This window comes from Parasteatoda tepidariorum, chromosome 4, assembly GCF_043381705.1.
Source record: "Parasteatoda tepidariorum isolate YZ-2023 chromosome 4, CAS_Ptep_4.0, whole genome shotgun sequence".
NCBI classification, from domain to species: Eukaryota; Metazoa; Arthropoda; class Arachnida; order Araneae; family Theridiidae; genus Parasteatoda; species Parasteatoda tepidariorum.
The window spans coordinates 89324556-89342081 of record NC_092207.1 but is presented as its reverse complement, the minus strand read 5'-3'; the positions used below and the strand labels follow the sequence as shown (position 1 = coordinate 89342081).

Here is a 17526-nt window from a genome sequence, read left to right as displayed (position 1 = left end):
AATAAAAAAAAGTTTTTTAAGCACAATAAAAAGATCGTAAGCAAAAAAGTTGTCTGTAACAATTAATTAATATGTTAAAATTTTTCCCCTTGGATCTTTAGATTTCATCTGAATATTCGATCATTTGATCAAAAGTTACTTAAGTTTTTTTTTTGTGTTGTTCCTGTGTATCAAATTGATTAATTTAGATCTTGTCTATCAAGCTTGATTATTTTGAAATTTATATCATTAAATTATTCATAAATTACGTCCAATGTAAATCTTGAATCATTTAATTTTTTTTTCAGGGCCGATCAATGGCTTTAAGTAATTTCTTCAGAATAGCTAGAAACACAATGAGTATGTGGTTTAAAAATGATCATCCTTTGACAGAAGACGTTGAGGTATATATATTATAAATCATTTTTGCAGGATGTCTTTATCTGAATCTAAATTTTGCCACCTTTTTTATTACAAAATATTTTGTTATTTTGATTTGACATTATTATGGTTGCTTATTATGCTTATAATAGCTGGTAATAATACTAACTGCAACCAAAATAAAATGCATAATAATTGTTTCCTATGTTTTGAGCTTTAGATAAATTAACCATTTTATATGTAATCTGTTATATATGACTTTATGATGTACTATCATATTTAATTGTTTAGTAAATGCATTTTAATTTTCTTTTAAAGTTATCTTAAATGTGTTGCTATTCCTTTTTCTTAAATAAGAAAAATCTTTTAATTTTATTATGCCACTCTCATTACCATTTTGAATGATGAACTTATGAATGTTGCCAAAGCAAAAACAGAAAAAAAATAAAACTATCTTAACAAGCAGCACCCTTAATGTTAAGGGCTATAAAAAAGTTGTTGAGATTCCTGGAAACAAGAGCAGAAACTGAGATATCTGGAGAAAGGCCTGGTCTAATCAGACTGATTAGCCAATGAAAAAGTAGAAAAATGAGCAATAAATGTGTTTAAAGCAACATTGCTCATACTTGTGTCCATGTTTAAAACAAACAAACAAAACAAAAATTAAACTATTTGACCTGTTTCCCAATTTAGAGTCGTAAATAACCAAAATTCACAATTGATATTTATCTACAACTTCTTGATGCCAAATAATTTTGATAGTGGATTGAAACCATATTGAATTAACCCCCCTCCCCTTTTTCAAAATAAAAGTTTTAAGTAACTCAAAAAAAAATATTTATATATTTAACAAAAAATCATCCTGATCTTTATCAATATTATTGATTAGCATTAATATTAAAGAATATTATCTTATGATTTCCTTGAAATTTTGTGACAAGTGAAATATTTATTTTTAAACATTTTAATGTGATGACCTGTCATTTAATGTTCTCCGAACAAATTAAAATTTTTAAAAATATTTATTTAGATCAAAGGCCACAATATTACAGAGAATGCAATTCAAGTACAAATTCATATATATATATATATATACAGTGAACTCTCGCTACTATGAACAATAATGTTTTGTGGTCCCGACGAACTTTAATATGAATTAATGTTATCCACCTCTCAATATTGCAATATTCTCTGAAGCAATAAACCACTGTAAAACGATTTTTTTCCAATTTCAACCTTATTTTCTCCATTTATTATAGGTTTTCAAATAATGTAAAAGATCTTATTTCATCATATTTTGCCATTTTTTTCTGACAAGAAAAGACTCACTGCTGATTATGCACTTATCTTATTTCTTTTCACCTCAGTGAATAATGACTTTCGTATTCAGATTTCAATACCCCATCCTTGATGAACATAGACCACCCCAAGACCATCCATTCTTAGAATTACCTTCGTTATCTCTTAAGTCACAGATGTAACATTCCTATCTAATTTCATATTTAACCATAATTACCACTCTGCAAATTAAATGTTTATATAATATATGAATAGATTTATAGTTAATACATATATAACATAAAATTTTTTAAAAAAAATCTTATTGTGTCCCCAAAGTATGTAGGCCTTCGATATGATAATGTATCCCTCTACAACAATATATTTGTTTGGTCCCCAAAATATTGTTGAACTGAGGTTTAACGATATAAATATATGATAAAAGTTTGAACAGTCTACTAAGCAGAGTTTATTTAGTAACTTTTAAATCAATTACTTAAAGGTGACAAAATTAGACTTGCAAGTCAATTATCACTTATATTAAGTAATTATTATCTCTTCATTCAGTGATAAATAATATTGGTTGCTTAAAAGTAAAAGTAATCTTTGATACATGCAAAATTATAGATTATTTTTATACAATTACATCTAAGCTTGATGAAAAATATCTTGATTTTTCGCCCTTATTTTATTTTTACATTTTATTTATCTTACTATGTCTCTCCTATGCAGCATGAATTTTGGAAAATTGTTACTGAAAGAAATCAACATGTTGTTGTCCATGCTGGAAATATAGATAGCAATACTAGTCAAAGTGGATTTCCAAGTAACAAAAGTGCTTTCGCAAAGTAAGTGAAACATTCTGCTCTTAAATATGATTTTTTTCCTACCTTATAAATAGCCAATAAAAAAAGAATTATATTCTTTCTTTTTAGACATCCATGGAATTTAAAGGTTTTAACAAATAATAATAGGTCTATATTGAGATCAATGGGGCCAATCTCAGGTAATATTCCTATCATAATTTTCGTAATATTATGCATTGTTTTTATAATTAAATTACTTTGCATTTGAGTTTGTAGTTAAGTTGCTATTGTGTTTATATATTTAGGTATAACAAGTCCCACTTTACATGTTGGTATGTTATTCACTACTAGTTGCTGGTACAGAGATCCTCATTCATTGCCATGGATTGAATATTTACATACTGGTGCCAGTAAAATTTGGTATGGACTTTGTTTTTGTAATCTAGGAAAATTGTTTCCAATTTGTGCTATTTATGTTTTGCTTTCTTTCCAGTACTAATGAAGTTAAAATGTTGCTGCCTTTTTTACATTGTTTATCTAAGACCTCAATTTTAAAGTAGTATTGCAAGGAGCAGTAAAAAAATTCATTTGTTGGAAATATGTTTATATGATCTAATTTTGTCTACATCATTTAATAATTATGAACACAATATAATATAAAAATTCAAATATTTGTGTTAGTGTTTCCTTGTCCAATACGTTTTGTACATATTCTTTCACTTGATAAAAAGATAAACATTTAAAAATTATTTTGAAATAAATACTTTGAAAACATTTATTTATAAAATATACTTCTAAAATAATGAAACAAGTTGTTCTAAACTCTTATTCTTGATGTGTATATATATATAATTTTTATTAAATAAAAAACTTTTTTCTTTTTTTTTTTCCAGTTGTATATATTTTATTGTTAAAACATAAAAGTAGATATGGATGGATTTGCCTGATATGTATGGATAACAGATCAGGCAAATAGCCTTCATGGATTTGCTAACACGGGCATGCTCTTTTATTGAAATGTTCCATGACTATTTGCATAAATAAGGCTTAATTTTGTTGATGCAGAGTTTAATCCCCTTCTTCAATGAATTCACGAGTGGGTATGGACTTGCTGATATAGACCTTTGACTTCAAATAACCCCATCGAAAAAAATCGAATGGTGTTACATCATGCAAATCTAGGGTACCCATTCTAATCTCTGAGACACAAGAGTACACGACCAAGAAATGTTTCATGCAGTAATTGGTTTGTTATGTGGGCCTTCAGAATGTAAACACATTGTTTTTAATTTTAATGCTGCTTTTTTGCTAACCCTAAACTGTGACCTGTCTGTTTTCTTTTTTTTTTCTTCAATTGCCTACACGAAATATTTAATGTTTTATTTAACTCAAATCTTGTATAAATTTTGAGACGTACTCTATATAGACGTTTGAATATCAGTTGAAAATAAAATTAACGCATGTTTGCTTACAAATAAATGAAAATGCTTTTACGATATTTTAGGTATGGAATTCCTGCTATTGGTTCAGAGAAATTCAAAAGTGCTATGAAGAAAATAGTGCCTGAATGTTGTATAGATAAACCATTGTGGTTATCTTCTGAATCATCAATGGTATTAGTTTTATTGTTCTGTCCCTACTCACATTTTATGTATAAGTTATTCCATTATTTGAATTCAAATGAAATGCTTACAGATTAGTAGAATTTAATGTAAGAATGTTAAATGTAAATTGAACATTCCTTGTTTAAAACATTTTTAAATTTTAACATTAGTAATTATATTTTTCATATTTATAATCTAGTTTTTGTATTTCATTTTTTAATATTCAAATATAGTTTAAAGACTAAACACTACTGAGTATGCTAGTGTTTGTTTACTATCTTAAGTGGTTCTGAACTAAACAACTTGCTCTGGTAACATATTTCATCATTGTTTTATTGGCATCTTTCTAATGGATTGTCAACTCATTTTAAATATTTTTGGAAATACCATTAATTGCAATTTTTTTTGTGTGTGTATTTTTAGATGGTTAACAAAATATTACAAAAAAATTTTCTAGTATGAGGTAAAAATAAATAAACAATTTACGTTTGAGCATCATATTAAAGATGTAAATTCAAAATTAAAAATGTAATTAGAAAACATACGCACTTAATTGATTTTTATTCTTTAACTTTTGAATTTAAGGAATGAAAAAGTGTCAAATATTAACAGTTAGGAAAAAATTTGCCCCTATCATCAACCATTCATAGCGATGCTAACGTTTGATTCAAATAATATAAGCAAATTTTTTGAAAAGAGCAAAAATAAGTTGTTTTTTTTTTGTTTTTTAAAAATAATTATCAATTTTTTTTTAATAATCGCTTTAATGTTAGCTTTTATAACTAACAAAAGTAAACAATGTTTTGTGCTGTGGAAATAAGTCAACTTTCATTAACGGTGATATTTTTTATTAAAAAAAAATAGAATTAGAATTTCCAGAACAAACTTATTGAAACTTTGTAATGTTATATTAATTATTATACTGGATTTGAAAAAAATGGAACATAAAAAGAAAATATTATTTCCCGTTGTCTTTGCAAAGGTTTACTATACAGCCCCTTTGTAAGTTTCATAATGCAACAGACTGTTTATAATAATGCTAATCAGACTTTTATTTTTTAGATACCTCCTGATCTGTTGGTTAAAAATGGGTCATCTTTAACTCGCACAATACAAAAAAGTGGACAATTTGTTGTCATTTTTCCTGAATCTTTCACATCAACTATATGCTGTGGTTACTGTGTGTCAGAATCGGTATATTTTGCTCCAACTTTATGGCTGGATTTAGCTGAAAAAGCTTTTCAGGTAATAAAGGATTTGAAAAGTAATTACTTATTCACAGCTTTAATAAAACTGGGACAAATAAAGGGGTGCCTTTACTATGAGTATGTACCCTTACTTTGCAATATTAAATTCTCCAAAAGAAAAAGAGCATGCAACCTTTTTTCGGAGAGGTATACAGGAAATATAAATGAACAATAAATTAATTTTTATGTTGATTGAAAACTAAATTATTCCTTAATGTAATAAAATGTATACAAATAGTCACAAAATTTTTTTTTAAATGTTGAAATATTAAAAAAAAATGATTTTTTGTTGTTTATAATTTATTAATCTACATCTTTAAAAAAATTTAATAAATACTTGTGCTAAATTTTTTTACATTTTATTTTGGTTTAAAAAATATGAAGAAAAAAAATTGACACTAATACTTCTGCATTTTAGAATTTTTTTTTCATTATAATTTCTTTTCTTTTTTTGTCAGTAATTATTAAAATTTGTTTAAAAAACAATACTAAAATTTTCTTGTGCATTTTATGTTTTTTCCACAACAATAATCTTTTGGCTAAAAGGTTCAGGAGACATTATTTGAGATCCGAATTTGGTCTCTGAGCCAAAAGTTGTGCTATTTTATGCATTTATTAAATATATTTGAACAACATATGTTGAAACATTCATTTAAATATTAGCTTAAATTGTTAAAAAAATTATTGTTCTAAATTCAAATTCTTCAAAGGTTTTGTGTGAAGTTAAGTCATTATAGTAATTGCTTTTAAGAGGATAGTTTAAGGAGAGTTAAAAGTAATAAGGCTCAAAAATATGAGTGTTTACCTATGGTTTTTATATGCTAGAAGGAAAAAAATTCTCATTAATTGTAATCATAATTTATGAAAAAGGAAAATTTGAATGCATTTTTAATTTTGATTGTTTTTTTAAATGTTTGATGATCTAATTATTATAAAATATTCTAAAAATATTGTGTATTTTAATAAAAAAATAAACTTTTAACTTTCAGTTAAATTTAACATACACTAAAAAGCTAAATAAGTGGAAATTTTAATCAAGCAAAAATATATTTCATGGAGGTATTTTTCTCTTCCTAAAGAAATTTTCCAAAATTGTGAATGAATCCTTTGAATTTTGGTGCAATACCTTCTTTTGATTATCAAAATTGTAAAAGTATAGATATTTGCCTATTTTCTTTACAACCACCTACAATAAGAAACCGAAGAATCATGTTCTTTCATTCAAAAAAATTCACGATGTGAAATTCAAATGCAGATGTATTTTAAGCTACATGAAAAAAAGTGGTTGCTGTAATATTTCCTTCAATTTTTTTATGTAATAGTGAGCCACATTTTCAAATAGTTCAAGAGAGCATTTTCATCATTAAATTTTTTAAAAAAAAAAAAAACATGTATACACTGCATTTGTATTAGCAATATTAAAATGTGCCTGTATATTGTGGAATTTTTGGTAACTTGTAAAGTACTGTTCTGGTAATCAGGGATGAGATTTTTCCGCTTTTTAGCGGATTTCCGCTTTTTTAACTTTTATCACTTGAATTTCAGCTTTTTTGTCAAAATTTCAGATTTTTCTAAAAATTTCATTTTTTTTATAAGTATTCCGCTTTTTCAGAAAATTTACTGATTTTCAAAGAGAAACAGAAAATTCAAACTGCATAGCTACCAAACCTTTCTCATTTTTACTTATTTTAGCTGTTTTCTCTCCGTTTACTCACAGCAAGTAAGATTTTCGGAATTTTTTACCCGCCCTCCAGATAGATCCGATTTTTGTAGTTCAAACGACGCTGCTTCTGACAAGCCTTTTAGAGGTCCCAAGCCTGGAATCTGCTAATATCTCGATCTCATTCACACGATTTTAATATCAAACATAGCTTATCATATTTGTGTGTTGCGATTCTGATTCACATGATTTGAGTATTGTATGTTACGATTCTTATTTACGAGATTTAAAAATCCGATATTGTGATTCGTATTTGCGCCTTTTTAAAAACCTATGTAGCGATTCATATTCACACAAGTTTAAAATTCAATGTCTTGATTTGCTTTTCAAACAAAAATAGCAATTTTATGTATGTTAAGGAGTTACTATATATTTCTACTTCACTGTTATTGATATGTTTCAAAGGGCTCTAGTTAGATTAGACTATAATATGAACATAATGATTCGATCCATTGTTAAAGTTTTTTTTCNTTTGGTGCAATACCTTCTTTTGATTATCAAAATTGTAAAAGTATAGATATTTGCCTATTTTCTTTACAACCACCTACAAAAGGAAACCGAAGAATCCTGTTCTTTCATTCAAAGAAATTCAAGATGTGAAATTCAAATGTATTTTAAGCTACATGAAAAGAAGTGGTTGCTGTAAAATTTCCTTCAATTTTTTTATGTAATAGTAGTAAGCCACATTTTCAAATAGCTCAAAAAGAGCATTTTCATCATTAAATTAAAAAAAAAAAAAAAAAAAAAAAACATGTATACACTACATTTGTATTAGCAATATTAAGTTGTGCCTGTGTATTGTGGAAATTTTGGTAACTTGTAAAGTACTGTTCTGGTAATAGTACTTATAGACTATTTGATGTGAAAGTATGGCTTATCACTATATTGCACCAAATCTTTCATATTTAAGACAGGGCCCTTTAAAATATAGTCTCCCCATCAAGTGAAAAATAATCGTAATATATCTGTGTGCTTATATATATATTAAAGTAACCATGTGCATATATTTTAGGATATATATAATAGCTGTGAATCACCTGCCTTTTCACTGGAAAAGCTGCTTTTTAGCATAGCTAATGATCCTAAGCCACAGCTGAAAGTTCTTCAGAAAATTTTGCCAATGATTGAAAACATAAGGTAATTTATTTATCTCTTTTCTAGTTACCTTAAAAATTTTTAAAGATGCAAATCTATTTTATATAAATACTAATTATATGTGCATCTTAATTGTTGGTCATTTAAAGGAAATAATTATTAATTTAACGGATTAATTCTTCTGTTCATGTTTTTGAGTTTCACATGCAGACAAGGAATTATGTGGAATTTTGTTAGAACTTGCAAAAAGCCAACGCTTTTTTCTAAGGATAATGTTTTGCATTAAAAAAAATTATATGCTTTTGCAAAATTGAGTTTTTCAGTTACTGTTCGTTTTATAGAAATTAGCAGTTTCGTCAAATAGTTTAATCCATGCATAAAATCTTTTTCTCTTTTTTTTCTAAAACTGATTGCTCAAAAATATTTCCCCGACATAATTACCTTAACTTAATTTTGTTTACTTGTTCTATTTCTTTTAGATCTAAAGAAATGAGCTTGAGAGCTCAATTACATGAACTTGGTCTGACAGAGCTAGAAAGACTACCTACATCAGAGCCGCCGAAAGACAAAAAGAAAAAGTCAAAAAGTGTCATTTATGAAAGTGAACCCGAGTGTGAAGTTTGTTCGGCCCCCTGTTACTTATCAAGAGTTAGTATAAATCAGTTATTTTGATTATGAGTTTTCATTTCTGTTCAAAATATATATTTAATTTTATAAAGCTTTAACTTCTTAAATCATCTAATACACAAGGTGCCAGGTTTTTCTTCTTTTCACATTATATCTGCTTCAATAGATTTTAATGACTGCTGCCTAAAGTTTTAAAAACTGAGAAAATCACTAATAAGTTTTTTTAAATGTTCAGAACTAGCTGCTTAAAATTAATGGTGTTGCTGAAATTTGAGTTAAAAATATTTTAGGCAAGTATTAAATAAAATCGCAATCTTTTTCTATGAGCATCCGAAAAAATATGTTTCTTAATGTGCTTGTAATTCAAGAACCAGTTTTCCCCTGTATTATGTATGCACAGTAAATTTCAATATATTTGAACTGATGTGATTGCACTACAGGCGTAGATATTTTTTTAAAAAAAGAGAGAGAGATTAGTCAATTTGCATAATTTTTAAAAAAAATAAATAAATAATAAAACAAATTTAAAGAAATAATTACAATATAGATAAATGTAATGCCATATGTCAGGGTGCATAGGGTTTTTAAATAGCGCTTAAAGGTGTTTAATTTTGATTTATGTTTTTTAAAAGCCTTTAAAGGTGCTTGTAAATAGTGCTCAATTTTCTATCTTTTAAAAAGTGATTTTTTCTTTGCCATGTCAATTGTCATTCTAAATTACGAAAAATTCATGATTTTCTCTGCAATATTTATCAGAAACTAGTTATTATATTATGATTGTGTAACGTTTTTAAAATTTTTTTGAATTTTATTGATTTTTTATTTATAAATTAAGAACTTTAAACGATAGAAAAAAATAATTTTTAATACTGCACAGATCCTAATAAATTTTTTTTTTTTGGAAAATGATTAAAAATATTTTTTTAGTGCTTAAAAAGTACTTAAAGGGTGCTTATTTTTTGTTGAAAAATCTGGCTACGCACCCTGATTGTTGAGGATGTTGAGGCCTGCTACTTTGTGATAAAACCACAGACCAAAACATAACTAACACTTCTACTAACCCTTTAATTGTATTTGGATTTCTTCCATCCAAATAGAATTAAAGGGTTAAGTCTTCTGGTTTTTTTTCTATCACTTTTACTCAAGAAAACTTACCCTATCCAGTTTTAGTTAACTGTTTGTGTCATGGTTTTAAATCATGAAATAGCAAATTTATATAAAAATTAAGGTGGCTTGTATTACTAAGAACCAGATACTTCTCATCTTTTATACTTTATGGAACTTTAGCCCAAGAAATGAGTTTTTAGTTACACTACTGCATTTAAAAAAAAAAATGCAATTTTGAAAATAACTTGCATATCCATACTTGTAATCTCTGGAACAGAAAAACTCTAAATTTTCATGATCTATCTGCAATATTTACTCATATTGTATTAAGTAAGTGTTGTTCAGCATACCTGTATGCAAAATTGAATTGTTGATTATTTTCTTATTCTCCTTCTTATCGTTATATTTTCCATTCTAATATACATTTTGTTTATTTGATTATATAGGTATTTTATTCTCCTGAGGATACAATATATTGTCTTCCGCATGCTTTAGAGCAGATACAGAAGAAAAACTTGAAATTATGCAAAATTGTATATGCTTATGACGAGGTAAGCATAGTTTGTTACATGTTCACTGAGAAAAAATATTATTTGTTGCAGATTTTCAAAACAATAATTCCTGCAAAAAATCTATCCAAATATTAAAAGTAATGGATGATTTTATGTTGGAGTGTTTAGTTTTAGTTAGAAATATTTTTAAATGCATTAAATTTAAAATAAATGCATTGCATCTAAAATTTATGTATCTATTATAATACCTTAGACTAAAAAATCTTTTTTAACTTGTTTTAAGCAAGAAATACATACAAAAGGAACCAAATGCATTTTTGATATGAATTTCGCACAGCAACTTCTGTGAAAAATTTCTATAAATACTGTAATGAATTAATGTATGAATTATCTAAATACTATGTTTAGTTTACATTTTATAAGGCATTGAAAAATGTCATGCCCTTAATTTTTTAATGTTTAATAACTCTCTTCCTATATTTTCATAAATACCTATGAAAAACAATTGTTATTCAATGGCTGCTAATTTACTCTATTGTAAATTAAAACAAGGTTACTAATTATATATATATATTGTGTATACACATAGCCATTGTTATGATGAATAAAATACTATGACTGCTGATTTCATGTTTCCATTAATTGAAATTTGGCCATAATTACTTAAATTCAACTTTTTTGAAGGCAGAAATACTTTTTGACTTATACTCTTCATCAACTGCAATTTCTTATGTAATCAATTTTTATATGAAAACTTGCACTTAATATTATTACTTTTATTACCACAGACATAAAATGTAAACTGTAAAAATTTCCATTATTGAACATTTTTTTTTTATTACCCAAATTGTGCCTTTTAATTTAAAGAAATTATTTGATTGAACAGTTATTATAACAATCTTGGATAAAGTGAAATATCAAATTCAAAAACAGAAAAAAGGAGACTGAAAAATAAGAAAATAGCTTATCATAAAAAGAAAAAAAAAATTATTTTTAACCCTTAACAGTCCAGAAGTATTTCAATTTCCTACTTACCGTCTGGTACAATTATACTAATTAATTACAACTAAATTATTTGCAAATATGGCAACAATAAGTGTGTTAAAAATTATGAAATGATTTTAGCAATTATATTCTTGATACTGGATTTAACAAGTAAAAGTTCCATGCCGTTTATATGGCAACATTAGTCTGATAAGGGTTAGTATCCAATACACATCCACTTTTTTAACTCTATTTTTTTTCCTCTTACATTTAAATTTTTAATTGTTTAAAAAATAGAGTAGTTAAATAGTATAGCTATTGATTTGTGTCACTATTCAATTGATGGATGATTTATCATAATTTTACATAGTTTAACGCTACATGGTTTTGGGTCACTATTTAATTGCAATCGAAGTAGTTTTATTAATTGTAATTGGATAATAATTCAATAGCTTGTCAATTTGTGATTGTTTACAGTAATTATACATAATTCTGAGTCGCTATTCAATCGCAAATGAAATAGTTTTTTTTTTTTATCCTCTTTAAGAAAAAAAAAACTTTATGATAAACTGTAGTTTTTATAACATTTATATTTAAAGCATTGTAAACAAATTATTATTCAATAATTCTTTTTTGTTGCAGAGAGATTTTGATGAAATTGTTAGAAGAATAAAAGACCTTGTATCTCAACTGCCAATAAATATTCCTAAAAAGAAATCTCCTAAGAAAAAACTGCTCCCAGTTGTAGAGAAATAAATTATTGGACTCTTTGGTTTCAGACAAACCAATTTTAAACTATTTAAATTTTATTTATTTATGTTTTTAAACTCTATGTTATACTAATCAGTGCCATTTATTCAATTTTCATACTTTCATTATTTATATATTGCCAACATTTTATCATTTATATATTCATCATTTTTGCTGTAAAAATAACGTATACAATCATATTTTGGTTTTAATCAGTTTTTTTGTACTAAGCATGTTTCATGAATTTCTTTTAAAAATTAAATGAAGTTACAATCAATGAAAATAAACTATGACTGAAGTTAAATACTGATGAATTTATTAATGTAAACAGCATGCTTTTTAATAAAAAAATACATATTCTGTTATTCATTAAGTTTTTGCATTGAAATATGTTTGTATATAATTGCATGTTATGTATAAATTAAAATCTGTAAATAAAATGTGTCACGCTTGTTTGTTTGTTAATTTTGCACATGCTTTAAAATGCATTATTTGTCGAAATGTTTACAAAGTAAGAGTACTTTATTAAACATTATATTTATTGAATATGTATATAAATTGCTTGTGAAAAAATTAAGAAACTTGATAAAATTTTGCATTTTTTGAAATGTAAGTGTTTTAAATGAAGTAGCATGTATTATTATTGTGTAATGTGAATAAAATGAATAAACCTTTAAAATTTGTATAGATTTTTTTAATCAGTTGTAAATGGTTTCTCAGCTTTCACCAAAAAAATTTTATTACATGAAATATAAGAAACTGTTTATTTATAATTAATAAAAAAAAACATTACTTACTTAAAAACTACATTCCCTTCAAAAATTATTTGTTTAAAAATTATATTAAAATATCAAATTAAATTATATTTATTTATTATTCAAAAATTATAATAAAAAATTTTTGAAGCAAATAAAGTTTTTAATCCAGCAATATCTTACTGCTTCAGTTTCTTGGGATTATTTATTTAAAAAGAGATACATATTACCAAGTTTTACTATACTTCAATGTAGTCAAAATCATTGTCCTACAACATGTAGACAATGATTCCTTAATGGCTTGTTTAAGCTATTATTTTAGTCGTTAAAAGGCTTGATTAAGCATTTATTCTTTAATCCTTAAATGGCTTGATGAAACTTTTTATCCTTAATCCTTAAATGGCTTGATTATGCAATTATCCACAGCTATATTAGTTGCACAGATGATAGTCTTCCACGAATTCAGCAACTTTTACTTTCATTCCATAGTTAATGGAATTCAGCTAATATTTTTCTTCAAGAATAAGCTGTATGTATATGTGTCAGCCAAGGTTTAAACTTTAAAAAACAATTTTTTCTTTAAACGTTTTTAGTTTTTATTTGTTTATAAATTGTAAGTAACTGTGTTATTTAGTTTTTTCATTAGTACAGATATTCCCAATTTTTACAACTTTTTTGAACTAACTAACTAAACTATTAACTTTAATGTAACTTATTTGTACCAAAATAATGTAGAAACCCAATTCATCCACAACACATTATTTTTTAAAATCAAATAGCATGCATTTTCTACAAGGGAAGAGAACTAAAAAAAAATTATTAATGTATCTATGATTCATATGTTATTGAAGAATAAAAATGTATGGTAAGCACTTCCTACTTTATTATAAAATTAATAATTCTAGAATATGTAAGGTATCAGAACATATGCATTAACTCAATAAATTTAAACTATTAATTCAATTTGTAAGCTGGAAATGAAAAACCACGTAAATTTTTCTATTCCATTTATTCCTTTTTTATATTTTTACTGAAAATTAAAATATTGATAAAATTTGCTCTCATGGAGGATGTTTTAGCGGAGGTCGGAAAAACTGCGCTAGTTTTGTAGTTAATTGCAAATGTAGGTAACTATAGCTACTTTTTTTAACGTAGTGAGTATAACCTACTTTAAAAATGTAGTCACTAAGATGAAATTTGTAAAACTTAATTTACACCCATGTTCAAATTGGTTTTAAATAAACAAATTGCTTATTTAAACATGAAGAATTATTAAGAAATATTTATTCATGCCCATATGAACCAATTTGTTAATCTAAACCATTTTTTTAGAAATTTGAATGTTTTTTTATTACCTTTAAGAAATAAAGTACATTGAAAGTTACAAAAAAAATATGTTCCTTCCTATTGAAATAACATAAATGTTTCACGAGTGTACATTTAAAGGAGTGATAAATTAGCCATGATATGCAATAACTAGTTTACGTACTTTTCCACCAAACCATGACTATGAAGAAAAAACCATTTTTCTTCAAAAAGAAAAGGATATTCATTTTCGGAAAATTCCATTGGTATATCAAATCGAATAAAAATAACCTAATTCAACGTTGAAGAAATATATTTTGCTGATAACAATTCTCAACATTTGTTTTCTTAATTTTTTATTTTAATGTAAACCGTGTTTTAGTTCATTCAATTTTAGTTTAGGCATGAATTAAAATGAAATAAAGAGTTCGACTAGATGCCTCTAACCTGTGAATTCAATTTTCTGAAATAAAAACAACTTTTAAGACTGATATTCATAAAACAATAGGATGAAAATTTTTCATTCATTAACTAAATATTTTCCAAATAATTTAATGAATATAGATCGTTACATATTTTTAAAATTATAAATAATCTTCCATTAATAAATGTATTCACAATTGCTGATGAAATGTATTCATTAAAAATCAGTGTTCCATCAAAAGAAGCCACAGTTGAAAAAAAATTGGGAATCGCTGCTTTAATGTATTGGCCATTGAAAAGATTCAAAACCAGGGTCGAATTAAGCGTACGCGGGGCCCTAGACCATTCAAATTTTTGGGGCCCTTAGATTAAATTTTTTTTCTAGTATATTTTTTATTTATTCAAACATAAAACTATTTAGATATCTTTATATAAATATGATTAACATTATGCAAAAAAAAAAATGCTCGTATTTTATTATATATTTGAAATTGATTAATTTTTTTAAAAATCATTGTTTTGCTTAATTTTTTTTAATTTATTTTCAAAAAATCCATTTTAAGGGGGCCCTTAATAATTGGGAGCCACAGCCTAGTCTGGCCTAATTGATAATCCAGCACTGTTCAAAATCCAATATCTCATATCTTTGGTGGCTTTTTTCAAAGTTGCATTATCAAATACCTTGATTTTTATAGCAACTATGCTAAGAAACAATTTTAATGATTCAAAAGCCAAACCTAAGTAAGCTAATTACTTAAACCAGGCAATATTTCAAATTGTAAAATTATACATTTTTCTTAAATTAGGGGTGCACAAACCTACGGCTACCTACTGATGTGCGATCAGCGAGAGCTTCTAAACACAATGAATTTTTTTTTTTTGAATTTCAAAAAAATAAAAATAAAAAATGTGGACGATTTTAAATCGCACTTTTGAGTCATCACTTATTGACGCTCTCAATTTTCACAGATTCCATAGTAAATCTATGTTGTTTCTCGATCACTTTTTTAACGGTTATTATTGTACGGAATTCACCATGATTTAAAGAAACGCAATATTTATAATACAATATTACATTACACGAATTTCAGTAATCATTTTTTGACTCACGTTATTTTTACCGATTTAATTTTTATTCTAAGTGACGTTTTGTGATTGTTCTTTCCAGCAATTACAACTACCGATCTCCATGCGGTTTTTAAAATTCCGATTCATATAATATTCTGACTCGTGAGGTTTGAATCGGGAATAGCGCATTTAATTTATCACTTTCTGACGTGATTTATTTCTGTCGATTTCATCGTAAATCCATAGTTATCTTTCGGCAGTGAAAACATCGTATTTTCATACAGTTTTGAAAATCATGATATTTTTATTACATTATTATGAATCTCGAAGTTGAATAGCGCCATTAAATAATCACTTTTGTATGCGATTTTTGTGCAAATGTTATTGTAAATCTAAATAATTTTTTAAGCAATTTTCAACGTGATTTCGAAAATTCCAGCATTTTCATTGCGAAAGTTTAAAATGCCCATTTAAATAATCACTTTTTGACGCACTTTATTTGTGCCCATTTCATCGTAAATTTAAGTGATTTTTTTTCCCCTACAATTATTTCTTTCTATTTTTCACCCATTTTTTTTTCATTAGTTATGCTAGGCATTGAAACGTCGTCTTAAGAATTTGGATATTTTTATTACGACATGCGATTTTTAAATCATCGTAAATTTAAATGATTTTTGTAACTTTTTTTGTTGCAATTATTGTTATACTTTTCCACGTGAGATTGACGATCCCGTTATTTCACTACGTTGTTATTAAGAAGAGCGAATTTCTAATTGCGCATCTAAATAATCTCTTTTTGATACAATTTATTTTTATCGTAAATCCAAGTTATTTTTCCATCGTTTTTTTGATGACAAATGGTAATGAATTGTGATATGGTCGAATAACCGAATATTCGGCCAAATAACATATATTCAGGGTAAAATAACAACATTTTTGAGCAGTATAGTAAAATTTAAACTAAAGAACAGTCAGAGCTAAAAAGTCAGTGTCATTGCAGTGCTAAAAATAATATTTTCTGGAAAAACGTATTCATAAAACGTTTAAAAAAAATAAGGCAAATGAGAAACCTTTTTAAAATGCCACACTTGAAATGATCAAATTAAAATCATGAAAGCAAAAGATTGTGTACAAAAGCGAAACAGAGAAAATAAAAATCGATCTTAATTCTCGAAAAACATTTTTAAAGCTGAACATCTCCGTTTTCCAATTACCATATATGAAAAGTGAAGAAAAAATAATAAAGTCTAACAGAAACGCTCTTGAAAATTGCCGTGTTATAATAAAAAAGTTGTTACTTTTTTTTTACGAAAAAGCTAGATAGGAACAAACAACAAACGTTCCTAAAAATCGAAATTTTAAAATCCAATGCTCAAAATTTCAATTTACTTTTTTCACATTGCCGTATTTTTAGAAGGAAAAAAAATGCTAGTAAATAAAGTTTAATGGAAACGCTCTTTATAATATGCTGTCAAGATAAAGAGAAAGGTCAATTTAAAAAAAAAAAAAAAATTATTATTAGTTCCTAAAACTCTTTTTGAAAATCACAGTTTTCGATGTTACCGGTTATCTAGATTACAGTGCAGGAAAAAAGTGAATTAATGGTCTAAGATGTTCCGTTAAAATAAAAGAAGAAAAAAATAGTTCTCAATTCTTACATTGAAATTGATTTGCTTGAATATAACTAAAAAAAAAAAAGTAGTACGAAAACTTGTGATTCAGTATAAAGTAAGTATAAATCAATACTTATACAATAAATCAGTATAAAGTAATCTAGTTTCAATTCTTCAAATTTCGTTTCTCCATTTGTCTTCTAGAAGATAAAATTGCAAGTAAATGAATTTTGAAACCGAACAAATATGTGTAAAAACTAATTCTAATAACA

General features: G+C 26.0%; 1 protein-coding gene across 1 annotated transcript in view; it reads left to right on the top strand.

The window, feature by feature from the left end:
• LOC107456460 (Jumonji, AT rich interactive domain 2) overlaps nt 1-12773 on the top strand; it is a 31318-nt gene extending 18545 nt beyond the window's left edge. The window contains exons 11-20 of the mRNA XM_021147483.3: nt 288-383; nt 2371-2486; nt 2574-2644; nt 2750-2864; nt 3949-4057; nt 5111-5293; nt 8028-8152; nt 8590-8758; nt 10291-10395; nt 11983-12773. Of these exons, the coding sequence (XP_021003142.2) occupies nt 288-383; nt 2371-2486; nt 2574-2644; nt 2750-2864; nt 3949-4057; nt 5111-5293; nt 8028-8152; nt 8590-8758; nt 10291-10395; nt 11983-12096 (1203 nt within the window). The 3' untranslated portion in view covers nt 12097-12773. The remainder of the gene's footprint in view (nt 1-287; nt 384-2370; nt 2487-2573; nt 2645-2749; nt 2865-3948; nt 4058-5110; nt 5294-8027; nt 8153-8589; nt 8759-10290; nt 10396-11982) is intronic.
• The last annotated feature ends 4753 nt before the right edge of the window (nt 12774-17526 follow it).